At 34.6% G+C, this 17,258-nt stretch overlaps 1 protein-coding gene across 1 annotated transcript in view; it reads left to right on the top strand.

Annotated features, from left to right (window-relative positions):
• The window catches only part of LOC136843366 (LHFPL tetraspan subfamily member 7 protein-like), a 92,955-nt gene extending 75,967 nt beyond the window's left edge, over nt 1-16,988 (top strand). The window contains exon 3 of the mRNA XM_067111710.1: nt 15,472-16,988. Coding sequence (XP_066967811.1) covers nt 15,472-15,704 — 233 coding nt within the window. The 3' untranslated portion in view covers nt 15,705-16,988. The remainder of the gene's footprint in view (nt 1-15,471) is intronic.
• Nucleotides 16,989-17,258: the final 270 nt, after the last annotated feature.

The following is a 17,258-nucleotide window of genomic DNA, read 5'->3' as shown; positions in this document are numbered from 1 at the left end:
TAAGCAACATACATATAATATAATTGAGCTGGTATAGTGGTTAGTGTCCTGGTATGCCACTCAGATGTCGCGGGTTCGCTTCTCCCCCGGGGCGATGCAAAATCACCGGTTCCGTATCATGATCAGTTACTGCTGCAGTGTGGGGTCTGCGGTGTGAGGCTGAAACCAAAATTCTTTAGAAGCTTGAATTTCAAGTCAATGGCCCCTGTGTGCTTGTTCCATGTGAATAGGTTTCATCTACTGAAATAATAATAATAATAATAATAATAATAATAATAATAATAATAATAATACAGCTTTCAACGCATAGATTCACGTGCTTCTAAACTTCAGGCAAAGGAATCTTGTCCATGTTGTTTATTACTCTTTTTACTCCGGTAAATTCATATGCACGCCACTTTTTCATTGATCTGCATTCTCTCATGCTTGCAAGCTGCAAGCAACGGAGCTAACGACCAAAGCAAAGAACGACATTTTCACTCGCTTTCACTTCCTTTCTGCGCAAGAAGGACGCGTATGCGACAGGTCGGCCCGATGAAAAGGGGGGATAGAGGCATGAATGCCGTCATTACTCAGCGAATGGAATGCAATATCGGCGGAGTTTCTTCCGGTTGAGGATTGGGGTGGAGAAGAATGAATGACAGAATGATTAGGATAATAGATGAAGCAATGGTCAGTGGAAAGAGTGAAAGGATTCTTAGGGGAAAGAGTGAATGAGAGGGCATGGAAAATGCGTTGGAGGAAGGGAAAGTTGAGAGTCAGATTGAATAGTATGAAGGAAGGAACGAGAAGAGTAATAAACGAAACGATGAATGGAAAGAGTGATGCGCTTAGCACTAGCGGATCTAAAAAATTTCAGGGGCCCCCCACCAGTTTTCATATTATACATACATGCATACATGCATATATATATATATATAATATATATATATATATATATATATATATATATATACATATATATATATATACACACACACAGTATATGTATATATTATTTCTAACGTAAATCTTTTTTTATTTTTTCCCATTTTTATATTTCTCATTTATGTTATTATTATCTAAATCTTCAATATCATTATTTTGTCATTATTTTTATTGGGGGGACCATGTGCCCAGGCCTCCCCACACCCCCCTTGGATCCGCTAGTGGCGCTTAGTATGGGAAAGAGTTAATAAAAAGAAAAGAAAAAAATCCTTCTGGAAAGGACAGTCTTAACGGGTATACATAGTACTTGAAAGCGTGAACATCATGAAAGGATGGAACGAGTGAGAATGTGAATGTGTGAAAAACAATAAGAACATGAAAGACCTCGGTACGAAAAACGATGAATGGTAAGGATTGGCAGATGCGATGGTTAATGGAAGAGCAAGGAATAAAAAGGGTCTGACAGTGAGAAGAATGGCTAGAGCAAAAGAGTGCCTGAGTGATAATTCTTTGATTGATCGAATGATTTCTCACTGCAGTCTGACGTGAAAGCTACCTCGGTTAGAAAAATAGTTAATTAGTAAGTGTGAGAGTAAAGATACAGCTGGGAAAAAGAACTGGATAAAGAATAGAAGAAAGAGAGGACCAGAGAGCGTGGGAAGGACAGTAAAGAAGGTAATAAAGGAAGACCAGAGTGAGTGAGAAGATAGCAAAGAAGAGCTGAATGAGGGAAGAAGTCAACAGAGACTAGAATTGGAGTGAAAAGATTATTAAGGGAAATTGAAAAGTTGAGCACAAAATGGAGTAATTAGTGACGAAAGGAAATTGGGTGGATATGAAAAAAGTTAATAGGCAAGTATGAGTAGGAAAAGCTGATAGGGCTATGAGTTGCAATTAATGAAGAATCAAGTGATTAAGGAGTGAAAGTGAAGGGCGAGAAAGACCAAATAAGGGGGAGGCATGAATGAGGGGGGAATGAGTGAATGGGTGCTAGGTTTTAATCGGAAAATATTATCATTGAGTAACATTCCTAGACATGCCATCGGAGGGGAAAGCATTTGCTCAGAAAGGAAGTGAATTCCTGTACACAGACAATTAAAAGGAATTTATTTGCACGAAAGTGTTAGCCTCCGTCATTCCATGTCATGACCCGTTATAAGGAATGTGGAAATAATTAGGGAGGGTCATAAATTCCAGGACGGAACTCGCAAGGAGTAGCCTATCTGTTATAATGGGTCAGTAGCAGTTGGTGTGATGTTGAACTGAGTCAAACATTCCATCACAAAATTTTCACAGGTGTGAATGAGACAAGAGCTGGCATGAGGAAATATTCTCCCCTTCAGGAATCCCGATTACGGGCTGCCCCAGGAGCTAGAGGACGTGCTGGCATAAGGCCACCTCAGTCTACAACGCCATCATGAACGTACCAGCAAAAGGAAGTTGCTTTTTACTAGACACCAAGCAACTCAGATACTAGTTAGCCACGACCAGCGTGAATTTAAGATCGTAAAAGGGGCAATAACCTCCCATTCCAGGGTCCAACAATCAAAGGATTTCAGCTAATTATTTTGTATCCATGCAAAGAGAGACTTCTTTTTTTTTGTCACTCATAAATATTGCCTTCAAGTGTTTTAAGTCATGGAAAGACTTTCAAAAGGAAAATATTGGTACTGATTGTTCACTAATCTATATAATATGAGTTATTTTTGTCACAAAATAATGCATACAACAGAGAATGAAGACATGAGCATTCGAAAGCTTTCACGCCTTTGTAAACATTCAGAGTGCAGAATCGGTATCTTGAATATTTCACTTTTATATTGCTATGCAAATATTGCTGGGTATTATCATATATTATTCAAAAAAGTTAGCGCCCTCGTATGAATGCAAAGCCGCTGATATTGCCAAAAATACTTACCATTAACAGCTTTTGAATAAAAGTACTGAATAAAATGGAAAACATAACAATCAAACTATATCTTTACTGGTAGCAAACTCACAGAGCAATAAGTCTCCATGGCTGCAAGAACACGTTCACAGCAGGATCAAGTTAAAAATGTAAATCCGCGTCCACAGAAGGACATTTGTCCTGCATTTATGCCGAGTGACATCGAATTCATAAAGAACTATAGAAAGAGTTCCCCCCGTCCTAATTTGCTGACATGAGAGCTTCCCACCTAATTGCACTGTAAGGGAAGCTATTCAGTTTTCATCTTTTCATTCATGCCAGTATTTTGGAAACGCGATTCCAGGTACACCCCCTTGAAGGAGAGTGTACGAAATTTTACCTTTCAGAAAAGATGCATATCTATATATATATATATATGTGTGTGTGTGTGTATGTATGTATGTATGTATGTATATATGTATGTATATATATATATATATATATATATATATATATATATATATATATATATATATATATATATATATATATAAAATATATACTGTATATATGTATATAAATTTTATCACATCACCGTGATTCATATACGAGCATGAAGCTACAAATGTCCTTTAATATCCAATTCGCTCTACCTAGGAAATAATATATTTTCATGTGTTACCCGAAGGGGAATTTTTACTAAAAATTAGGGGAATTATTTTCTTATTTCCCTCCAGGTAACATATATGAAAAAATATTATTTCGAAGTAGAATTAATTATATATATATATATATATATATATATATATATATATATATATATATATATATATATATATATATATATATATATATATATATACGTTTATGTATATACATATATTTACATGTATCTATCTATCTATCTATCTATCTATCTATATATATATATATATATATATATATATATATATATATATATATATATATGTATGTATATACTCATTCTGTATAATTTACGTACTCCTTACCAACCAGTACATAATTTATCATTTATTCTATAGGAAGTTTGGTTTGACTGCGTTCCATTCCGCATCTATTTATATTCTTATTTTATTTATGCATTCATATATTTCTCATATTATCTGTTTCAGACGACAATTGTGAGCCGGCAAATTCATCGGCCTCTTCGTAAAATACGTTACAGTTAATTGCTCTGTCTTTAAAAATTCTAGAAAAGCTCAAAATATTTTGACGTCCGTAATTTATTAATTTATTTTTTTTAGTACTTTCTCTTTTCTTCTTGATTTAACACTATTGTCAAAATCTGCATTAAATGGGTTATGGCACTTTGAATTTCGTTGATGCATATCAGAAGAGAGGTAATTTCAGCAGGATCTTTCAGGAACTCCTTATACGATGTACTTCAAGAACACCTATAAGCTTGATTTCAGAAAAAAAAAATTATGCATTCAGAACATTCTTATTGTTACTTCAAGGCTACAGATGCCAGAACCAGACAGGTTCTTGTCTGGCTCTTGCTTTTTTTGGGGTTGGAGGCATTTTCAACACTCCAGCTGCTTGCTTCTTCGGTCTTTTAATTAAAACTCTTTTAGTTATTTTATTCAAATTGGATTACGCCACAAAGACTTCGCCTGTCCAGTTCTGGAGGTGTAACAAATTTCAAAAAGTTTACGTGGTCATGTTACTATAAAAATAAAAACGTACATTTCCTAATGTTACGTTGACTCTTGTGCATTCTACAGTCCAGAAAAAAAAGTCCACAGAAAAGTTGAAAATCATAAGCATTTAAAGAAACGTTTGATAAACAGTTTTCCGCTTGTTTAGATATTAACTAAGTAACTAAGGCGAGTTTTATTAGTTCGTGAGATATTTTCTTAGCCTCGTGCGTAACTCCATGTCTCCAGCATTGATGAAGTACTCTATCCGTGCAAATAAAGAGTAACCAAAATAAACAAACCCACAGGTTATCTTCGTACACGCTATTAACGTGGACCATTTTCGAGAGGAAGTTTGAAGGAAAGAGTAAGGAGGGCAGGAGCACAAAACCACTTAAAAGGAAACCATTTCAGTCCTAACGTTATTACTCCTTTTTCAAGTTTATCCTACACAATTAAATGAACAAACATATTCAGCGAGACGAAACCATTTTGCAATGATTTATGCTAACCGTACTGGTGATATTTGTCTAATACATATTAGAACGGTTTCTGTCTTTATTCTGTTCTAAAAAATATGTCCTGATGACGCGGTAATGAATCACACGCCATATGATGAACAACTATTTCGAAAGTGAAACGATTTATTCATTTACATAAACAAATCTCTAAACATATCTGTCTTTGGCAAATTCCCTCATCGCGAAACAAATAGAAATCATCACATAACCACGGGTATAACTTCAATCAGTCTCTCAGAATATATTATCATTTCACACATCAGTCCCTCTAAACCAATTTCCGCAGAGTCATTGCGGAAAAAGGGACCGGGACAGAGAATCTCCATTAACACGTGGAATAAAGGTATAAAGGTTCGTAATAATTCATCAACATGTAAATCAAAATCCCGTCTAAAACGGCAATTCATTTCGGTCCTAATCACAGAAACAGAGCGTTTTCGCATTTGCGCGAAGTCACGTGACCGGCACTGTTTTTAAAAATGCCATGATTTACGAGACTTTTTAATTACTTTCTCTCTCTCTCTCTCTCTCTCTCTCTCTCTCTCTCTCTCTCTCTCTCTCTCTCTCTCCCCGGGGACGGGAGAGGGTAACTTATGACCTGACACGACGCAGCAACACTCGCTGCTGTGCTGAATTTCAACTTTGTGGAAATTATTGCTGGAGTGGTTACAGCAATATGGCATTGCTGTTTTTTCCACTTCCTGGAATTCCATTACGGTTCCCATACAAAACGGATTTCTAAGCAAGGTTCATTGATGCTGAGAGCATTTCGAGAGTTCGGTCAGAGAAAACTGAGAGTTTTCCCCCATTATTCCATAAGATAATTGCATTGTTTTCACCGTTGTTTTATTTTCATATTCTCTTTGCATTTCTCTCGATAGAGGCGCAACAGTGACAGTCGTTCTGTCAGTGATTTCGAACCCACTGTTATACTAATTGCTGTGGATGCCGCAAGCAATTAAGATTTATGCATTTAATTACTGTACCAAAGGGAACAATTTTTATGATTTACTTGGAAAAAGTCCTATCAAAATACGACATATTACCGTGGAAATTTAATGCACCGATTAGCCTAATTGTAGTCTAGGCAACATTGAACCAAAACGTTCAATTATATGTTATAGACGTGATAACGTGTAATATATATATATATATATATATATATATATATATATATATATATATATATATATATATATATATATATATATACATACATGTGTGTATATATATACTGTATGTATATGTGTATATGTGTTTTCTGTTAAAAGTAGCCAATAAAAATACAGAAAGGTAAGAAAATATAGTGTTATGTTTCAAAGACAACTGTCTTCCTCAACAGATAGGTATAATTTCTACCCTTCTGGTGTTTTTATGGGCTCTTTAATATATATATATATATATATATATATATATATATATATATATATATATATATATATATATATATATATATATATATATATATATATATAGGGTTCTCACTGCTTTGCGTAGTTAGAAAGTCAACAGATACCCCCAGGGCATGGTTTTCCAAGCCACTTTTCTATCGGTTTTTTTTTTTTTTAAAAAAAAACTAGATAAGAAATTAAACAGTGCATCTTGGTGTGGATGTGGTACAGATGGTACAAAATGTATGATAGCTGATTTTTTTTAAAGAGATAATCCTGGATATCTTAGCACTTAAATGAAGACATATTTGTGTAAAAGAACGGGCAGGAGACAGGCGAAAGTGATTGTGGATTGTGTCTATGGTGGCTGAAAGGTGCAGAGATAGGGAGGGTGTAGCTGCCGTATTACCACAGACTCTGGAAACTATGGAATGATTACGTTGTGTTAGATCGAGGACTGGATCATTACGATTTACACTATGCCATCTTTTTCTGTCACCTACCTCAGCTTCTAAACCATATTGCCTGTCCACCCTTCAATATTCTCCAGACTTAACCAAGCACAGACTCAGACTCAACCAAAAACAACGACTTCTTCTGAAACACTCAAAATTTAGTATGTAATTCTTGAAAATACACATTTCCATTGTGTTGCTCGTCCAGAATTCTCTGACACTACAAGCGTTGCACCTTCCTTAGCTTTATGTCTTTTAGTTAGCTCAGACACGATCACTCTTTGCGCTTCTTATTAATGAAAAAATAAGTGCAAAGACGTGGTTCTTCGGCACAGTATTACCTGAATTTCAATTAATTAGAAAAGAGACCTTTTTTACTGAGTAAGATTAATTTAACCAGGTCATGATTAATTATATCATTACATCTAAAGCCTTCAGTCTCAATCAGCAACACCTAAAAAGCTCCAAACGGAAACTTTTACAGGAGTAGAAACATCTGCACATATTTGTGTAGGAAGAGGGAGGATATTGAGGAAATGAACGAGGTAGTAGGGAAAAGAACAGGTAAATGAATCACTGCAGAGTAGACAGGGAATAGAACAGGTTTAATTCTAATAAGTAAAACCAAAGTTGGGCAACCAGACGATGCCTGATTGTCAGTTGTAGAAAAAATTAATAACATAGAACATTGACCAAGATCCATACTTTACATTTTCCCATAATAGAAAACATCAAAGTTTCAGGTTTAATGAAGAAATTGCTTCCATTCCCTTACATGCAATGAGATGTAAACACTATGTACTTGAATTTCTAGATCAGCTTCCAAGTACAACTCATGAAGACCGCCTGGCATGTTTAAGGTGCCCAAGTAACTAAGTAAGCTCATTTCCGTGATGGTTGATTTGTATAGGAGGACCCGCGTATGGATGCAGGATACCACTACGTTCCCATGACAGGGTGAACATATGAATAACAAAAATGGAAATCAAATCCAAGAAAAGTCTCATAAAATCATACAGATCACAATGGACGAAACAGCTTACACAGTTTCTCAATTAGTTTGATAAACACTGAAAGAATATTCACGAGAAACATATAATTAACAGTCTTTTTCCAAGACGCTAATGAAGAAGTCTCGTCTTTGCCAGTAAATTGAGAACAAGAATAAAGGTAAAAATATATAATCATAAAAATGGTATATATATATATATATATATATATATATATATATATATATATATATATATATATATATATATACAATACATATATATTTCCTAGGTCCAGTACCTCTTGAAGATAAGGAAAACCACGGGAAAATGGGAAATAACAAACGCCACGGGTGTGCACTGACACTTGATAAATACATACATACATACAGACGCACACACACATATATGTGTGCGTGTATGTGTATACATATATATATATATATATATATATATATATATATATATATATATATATATATATATATATATATATATATATATATATATATATATATATATATATATATATATATATATATATATATATATATATATATATATATATATATATATATATATATATATATATATATATATATATATATATATATATATATATATATATATATATATATATATATCTTCTTCTTCTTCTTTTAACGTGCTTTTTTTTCCCACTTTTGTATGGGGTAAGCACAATGCCTTCTTTTGAAGGACTTTTGATTTGGCTTTGGGGTAGACCGTAGTCTCGATCGGCTGCCCTGCCTGACATCGCTTAGACCCCGGTAGCGTATGTTACATGTATCATACCGACCCAACGCCCTTTCTTCCCAGCAGCGAGAAGTTGTTGCGCGGGTAGGGCGAGAGTTCGAGACGTGTGAGATGTTTGTTATGTTTTTTTAGAAGGTGTTGTAGTGGCTTTGTTTATTATATATATATATATATATATATATATATATATATATATATATATATATATATATATATATTTATATATACATACTTCTATAATTACCATCTGGTCAATAACAGACTTGAATGAATACAAGCTTTCTCTTTAATATCAAATTTCCCTTGGTGAGTTGAAAAAAAAAAAATTCCAAACTATTTTTGACGCAAAATTCCTATCATTGCCGCGGTAATTAATCCCCGTTTCCCATCTAGAATATAAATCATTGGATGCAGGAATAGGCCTGGAAAAAATTTCCATCATCAAAGTTTTTTGCGGGGCTGTGAATACCTCCTAATCAGCAACCTTAATTAAAACTCATGATTAGGCTCAAACAGCCAATCAGAGTCGATGGGAAACTTTGCTGATCCAATCAGATGTTTGAAGTAAGTTCATTAACCAATTTAACTGTCTGTTCCGTGAATTTTGGAGGCGGAGGGGGCCGGAATTTATAGGCGTAATTAGAGATGTTTAAAGCTTGGTACAACTATTGTTAGGAACCGAAAAATTTTTAATCTGCCTCGCTTTCCCCTACACTTTCATTCCACTCCTCAGCAGACTTTCTTTGTTCAGGTAACATGGACTTACTTTCGGGGAAAGAAAGTGTCAGCAAAACGTTGTCTATACCAGGTTAATTCAATGCACGTAAAAGTGCCCTGCAGCCACTATAGTGATGCTTATGTTACTCCGAACATTTTTTATATTTGTCTTTGCATCTCTCTCTCTCTCTCTCTCTCTCTCTCTCTCTCTCTCTCTCTCTCTCTCTCTCTCTCTCAGACACGTACGCTTGAATGCGCATTTACTTAATCATTATTTCCTCTCAGAAGTATGTGCGTTTCCACAAGCTAAACAATTCGATTATCAGTATGACTTTTTGCAATAGAGTTACTAGCCCTTTTTGCAGTAGAGTTGCTAGCCCCATGCCCTATTCAGCCATGGCTACTAATTTCCTTCGAGAACTAGGATATTTCAGGAAACGGACCCAAATTCCCTTATCAGTTAGGATCGACCTCGGGTCTCAAGCTATACTCATACATATGTAAATACTTCATACAACCGGGATAGCTGCTCCCTCAAACAATTACAACCATACTAGAAACTTAATTCCATTTTCAGAGAAAAAATATATATATATGTGTGTAATCGCACATACATCTGAGACTATTTTTGAAAACTCTCCCAGTGAAAAATTATGTCCAAAGCGTCAGGAGAAGCCTGTAAAACCTATTGGCGTTTATAACATGAAATAAATTATTCTGACTTTGATGTTCATAATAGGTGTGGAAAATGATTTTGCAAAAACTTTTTATTCTCTGATGTACCATATCTCAAAAATTCTATTTTCATGACCCTATGATAATGAACACCCTAAAATATTCCCGTATTTACATGTACGCGTTAACGGAACAAAGTATTGAATATGGAAAATTTGCCTGATAAATGAATTACCCGTCAAATAAGAAAACTGTACGGATTCGCTCTCTTAACACGAGTAAGCAGCTTATGACTGAAGGTGGCACTAATGAGGAACTCGGAATCCACTAGGGATATGGGCGTCGTTTACGTAATTTGTTTCCTTTATTTGACCTCCTGACCTTTCTTTTGACACCGTTATTATTTTAAGATATTTTACATATGCATATTTACATAAAATACACAAAAGCAGAAAGATGGACAACACACATATATATATATATATATATATATATATATATATATATATATATATATATATATATATATAAATTTATATATATATATGTATATACATTTCATCTTAAAAAAATATCTATTTTTGCAAGCATGCAGTGTTGCACAGTACTTTCCGGTTTCTTTAGTCTCCCTATGCCATCTATACTTCCAACATTTTGGCAAAAAACGTGTCAGTGGAAGAAACGCACCTATGTATCAGTCGTGCTCTTAAAAGTCGAATTTTTCAAAAAGAAATATAAAAACTTCATGAACTTATAAAACACAGAACAATGAGAGTCCTCCCTTATGGTTATGAAGACAGCAGCGAGCACGACGATCTTTGCCGTAGGTGCGCTACGTATAAGAAAGGAGAACGCTCTCGTGATTCAGTGCCGTGAAATCCTTTAACTTCTTCCGAGGAGAAGAAGAAGAAGAAGAACCCTCCCGGAGAACATCGCTTCATTAGTCTCTCCATTCTAACTTTACGGCAACTTGGAAAATGAATAAACTTACAAACTTGCGTATTCCCTTTAGTATTGGAGCCCAGCCCTAAAATGAGAACCACTGCTAAACTCAGGAGGAGGAGGAGGAGGAGGAGGAGGAGGAGGAGGAGGAGGAGGAGGAGGAGGAGGAGGAGGGGAGGAGGAGGATGGGGAAGGGATGGTGGTGGAAGGAGGCTCTGAGGGGGTGGGGGCAGACAGGGGCGGAGGAGAAACCCAACCTTAAAATGAGCGCTAATAATAAAAGTTAACTTGTGCAGGAGATACTGGAAGAAGAAGAAGAAGAAGAAGAAGAAGAAGAAGAAGAAGAAGAAGAAGAAGAAGAAGAAGGAGCAGGTGAGGCGGAAGATAACAGGGGCAGGGAACGTGGAAGAGAACATGAGCCAGTGGGAGAGAAGAGAAGGGAAAAAGGAGCAGCAGCAGAAAAAAAAGGAACATCGATTAACGGGGAGAAGAAGAATTAAAGAGAATAAAAAAGAAGAGGAAAGAGCCCCATTTCAAACTCCAGCAAAAATACGGCTTGAAAGATCAGCGCTGGCAAAACTTAGGAGCGCCACTTAATGGATGCTCTTCAAGCCTTTATCGGCTGTTCTGTCTAGAGCTTTTACGGTTTCTCCGCTTCTGAAATCGTTTTCTCTTTTGGACTCGGTGTGGAGATTCCAGACCTCCTGACTTGCTTGAACAAAAGCCCCTTTCCATGTAACTGGCAGAAAATAATTAATGTTTTATGTCTATCTCGTAAGCAACAGGCGCAGTAAGGAGGGATAATATTCCATAGCAGTGTAACAATAATTAAGGAGAGCGAATAGCACAAAATTAAAAAATATGATTATACAGCCTCCTATACAGTAGTCATAATTTCTTTTTTAAAGAACAACGGTTTTCGTGTGACATTTGGTTTGCGACATTTTCCAATCTCGACTTGGGAAAAAAGGAGTTTTGCATAAAATGTTGGACTTTACGCAAGATTTTCAAAAGATATTTTTTTCAGTGATGTGACGAGTGTTTCTGAAAGAATGAGGAACGTAATCATCACTTCTCTGAATTAAAGATTTAGGTTAGATCCCTGTGATTTTTAATTTGGTCCCCATTCGGGGAGATGTCTTTATCATTACCTGTATCCTCATCTTTGTCAAGAAGTGTTTTCTATTTCTTCTTTGGAAAGTAATAGTGATGAAGTAAGCTTCATTTTTGTGGTAAATAATTGGCTTTGTGAAAATGAAATCGTTGCATAATTGTGTGTATCTATCTATATATATATATATATATATATATATATATATATATATATATATATATATATATATATATATATATATATATATATATATATATATATATATATATATATATATATATATATATATATATATATATATATATATATAATATATATACATATATACTAACAGGTCCTCTTTTAACTGCTCTGTGAATAGCTCATTGCCTCCTAGCATGAATAAGAGAACTACTTTCCCTGCCATGTGTAAACGATACATATTGCTTTGTGTATATCCAGCACAAAAATGAATGACACGTGGTAATGGTAAATATCATGTAGGCTAATAAAACAAAATGACTGTTCTGTCTTTTATACAATAAATAAATAAGTAAAACTGGAAATCGTCACCACAACGCATTGGGTTATATTGTAGTTATTAGTAAAATCCAAAAGGATTTGTGAGTGAAATGATGCACAGGATTTTAAGTGAAGAATGTGCATCTTCGTTCGCATATTAGCTAATTTATAATATACAGTTTTAAGAAGATGAGTGTAGTTTTTGGATGTTTAGTCATCATCATGTTCCAAGAAATGGCGATTACGGCCATGTTAAACTGACGGCATATTGTGACAAGTTTTGTATTATTTTATAGTGATATATACTGAATATATATATGTGTGTGTGCATGTAACTATATATATATATATATATATATATATATATATATATATATATATATATATATATATATATATATATATATATATATATATATATATATATATATATATATATACGAGTATATATATATATATATATACTGTACTTATGTACGTAAGTATGAATAAGGACGTAAACAAACAATCGTGCATATGCGTAAATAAACGTTGATGTTTAATGTAAATGAATAGACAAATCAGATGAAAACATCCCATCTATCCCTTATCTGTTAGTTTAATTCGAAATGATAACATTCACACTTGAGTAAACAATAGGACACTCACATTTATGATTAAGAAACTGTGAAACCTAATAAAAGGACGAGGAACTGAATTTAAAAACATTCATACAGGAGAATTTTGCGACGTTAAAAAAAAGTCTTAAATGATGTGAAATATCACTGTTTTTTTTTTATATTTAGCACCACAAACATAATATTCGTGATGGAACTGTTGCTATGTGTAATCCAAACCTTGATTACATGTTATTAAAGACTTGGAAAGGATTTATTCTGACTAACATGGAATAAACTCTTTTAATGTTCACTAATCTTTCAAATGTTTTTACCCAAATTAAATATCTATAAACTCCTAGGATTATTTTATACTTTTTTTTTCTTAATGGCGAGCAACAGCTTCTATCGTGTAAGTAATTACACGCATCAGATGTTTTATCACTCGCGTTATTTACGAATGTGCTAATTAAAGGTAATTTTATTTCTTAACTATGCAGGTCTAAAAATTAATATTCCAGAAAGTTCTCGGCCCTTGATTAGTAAAGCCACCAACTCTGGAACCTAGGACCTTCCCTCTCTTGGAAAGAAAGTTACGGATCACGGATGGGAAACTTCTACTTCTTATGGAGCAAATCCAAAACTTCTCCTTTTAACCTACAGAATCCAGAATGCTGATGACGGGAACCATTTCACCATCAGTCCTTTCAGCCATATCATTGCAAGCAATAATTAATATTATCTGACAGTATTTATTTTCAGCGGACTTGGGTAACTCAGAACCAAATACAGGAAAAAGATATGGATAATAAATATTTTTTTTTCATTCATTTGAGCTTTCTTCTGATAAGGCATTGAATATCGTCCACTTGATAAAACGTAACCATCCAACGGCGAAACACCAGACAGACAATAAGATTGAGAATTTTGACGACTGAAATATCTTAAGATATTGCTGAAATTCGTAGTGTTTTTATCCGGCCAGTTGCTGAAGTTCATAATGTTTTTATCCGGCCACTTGCTGAAATTCATAATGTTTTTATCCGGCCACTTGCTGAAATTCGTAGTGTTTTTATCCGGCCAGTTGCTGAAGTTCATAATGTTTTTATCCGGCCACTTGCTGAAATTCATAATGTTTTTATCCGGCTACTTGCTGAAATTCATAATGTTTTTATCCGGCTACTTGCTGAAATTCATAATGGTTTTATCCGGCCACTTGCTGAAATTCATAATGTTTTTATCTGGCCACTTGCTGAAATTCATAATGTTTTTATCCGGCCACTTGTTGAAATCCATAATGTTTTTATCCGGCCACTTGCTGAAATTTATGATGTTTTTATGCGGCCACTTGCTGAAATTCATAATGTTTTTATCCGGCCACTTGCTGAAATTTATGATGTTTTTATCCGGCCACTTGCTGAAATTCATAATGTTTTTATCCGGCTACTTGCTGGAATTCATAATGTTTTTATCCGGCCACTTGCTGAAATTCATAATGTTTTTATCCGGCCACTTGCTGACATTCATAATGTTTTTATCCGGCCACTTGCCGAAATTCATAATGTTTTCATCCGGCCACTTGCTGACATTCATAATGTTTTTATCCGGCCACTTGCTGAAATTCATGTTTTTATCCGGCCACTTGCTGACATTCATAATGTTTTTATCGGACCACTTGCCGAAATTCATAATGTTTTCATCCGGCCACTTGCTGACATTCATAATGTTTTTATCCGGCCACTTGCTGAAATTCATAATGTTTTTATCCGGCCACTTGCCGACATTCATAATGTTTTTATCCGGCCACTTGCTGAAATTTATGATGTTTTTATCCGCCCACTTGCTGAAATTCATAATGTTTTTATCCGGCCACTTGCTGAAATTTATGATGTTTTTATCCGGCCACTTGCTGAAATTCACAATGTTTTTATCCGGCCACTTGCTGAAATTCATAATGCTTTCATCCGGCCACAAAAATATCAGAACGTCAAAAATTCTGTGATTATTATAACTGTTGTCTTACTTTCCAGGAACTGCAAGTAAATACTATGTACCATGAATCACTCATCACAGCACCTTTTCTACCACTGACTCGGGAAGATCTTACTGATATATTTCCATTTCTGTTAGACCATCACCTTTCTCTTTCCAGTATCTAAACATAAACATTCAACAGTATTGCGAGTCTTTCACTTAAGACACTTTTTTTTCCAGATTGTGCAAGATTTTGACAGTCTTGTCTTGATCTCGATCATAATTATTGGGACTGACCTCCCTTTTGCATTGACCTCTGTATCACACTTCTTTCTCTCTGTCTTTCCAGTGTCTCTGCAAGCGGTTGCCTTAGTCCTGTACCCGCTGGGCCTGGGGTCACCCTTCGCAAGAATGCAGTGCGGTGAAACGGCCTCCGTCTACGCGGCCGGCAGCTGCGAACTGGGATATGCTTACATGTTAGCGCTTGTGGCCACAGTGCTGGCCGCATACTGCCCTGTGCTGGCCAGACTAGTCACGTACAAGGACTACACAGACTACTGGTCTAATCTTAACTACATGTAAATCTTGCTGCTTTTTACTACACTCAATATGTATGTACTGGTATTTGTACGAGTAAAAAAAAGGGGGGGATGTGTTTGGGAACTCTATACTTGTAAAGTTTGTATTAGAAGAGAGAAGCCGTTTCTATCACATGTGAAGTGTTTGTGTGTGTGTGTGTGGATGCATACAGTACTTTATTCGAGTAGGTAAGGTATAGAACGTTGACCAAGGAAGTTGATAGGAATAAAATGGAGAAGAATGACCAGTGAATTTCAGTTTTTTTTGGGGGGAGGGAATTCCAGCTATAGCGTATTCTCTTTATACACGAGTTAGTTAACGCAAAACTAGGTTGCGTATTCATAATTTTCTACGGAAATGATAACTGATATTCAACGTAGCTTAACAGCGAGACGCCAAGCAACATTATGACGCAAAGTTTACACATGAAGATAACGAGTATGAATCAAAAGACCAGGTCATCGTAATCAAATCTAAACCATAGCAATTTAAACTAAAAAATAAACAAAATTCCTGAGATTTGTAACTAATTACTTCACGATATCAAGAAAAATATATTCAGTTATCCACAGAATACCATTTCAACATGAAAATCGATTACAGGACGATGAAAAGGAACTTTTCAAGTTTCTTAGAAACATTGCTTTCAAAATAAATAAAAATAAGATAAAAAAAATAAAAAAAAACAGAGGATAAAGAGAGACAACTGCATTTCGGTATTATTTCAAAACAACAGCTAATTTGGCCAGTATGATCTAGTCATTCCGTAGGTTATACAAGTGTTCTTTTAGAGTGTAAGTGAATTATTCTAGTAAAAAAATACATAAAATGAAATCGAACAGATATTGATGCACGCTCATGTATACATTTGTTCCTACGAGTATATATAATTAATTTTGGAATTATCATAAGGTGCATTCATCGCATGTATGTGAAATGAGTAGTTAATTTTCCTTGATTAATAACTCCACTTAATAACAAAATTGGCTCCATTTTACACATTGGGAGCAAATTTTTCATCATCAACTGAAAATAATTGCGCTCAAAAACTTCTTGATTCAATAAAGTTACCCTAATGAGACCTATTGAAGAAATTTTCTTCAGTATTATTAGTAAAGGAGCTGTAAGGAAGGTTTTATGGAAAAGAGCAAAAATGAAAGTGTTAAAATCATAACTTATCGTGAATCAGTTACTACTTAGTAACAAATATACAGCTACGGTATGAGAAAGACTCAAATGCTTTGTATTCTAAATATGTAGGATATAAATGAATAAATTTAATATATTCATCTGTTGTTTTCTTTTACCATAATATGATAGACTGAAAGTTTATCATTCTTTTATTACCCTTTGTCAAACGTCTGTTACAGTAACTCATTTTTTTGTTGTTGTTGCATTAAGTATAAATGTTCAGTGTTTTTTTAGTCTTTACACATAGTTGTGAAGTTTAGAGTAACATTTGTGCAAATATAAAACTGTACAGACGTTATGCAAAATTTCATACCTAATTCATTTCCAAAGCTTACTCAAGGCCATAATAAATCCTTCATGAATGCT

The sequence above is a fragment of the Macrobrachium rosenbergii genome, chromosome 11 (genome assembly GCF_040412425.1).
Source record: "Macrobrachium rosenbergii isolate ZJJX-2024 chromosome 11, ASM4041242v1, whole genome shotgun sequence".
Taxonomy (NCBI): domain Eukaryota; kingdom Metazoa; phylum Arthropoda; class Malacostraca; order Decapoda; family Palaemonidae; genus Macrobrachium; species Macrobrachium rosenbergii.
Note: the sequence above shows the minus strand (reverse complement) of the source record. Positions and strands in the feature narration are given on the sequence as shown.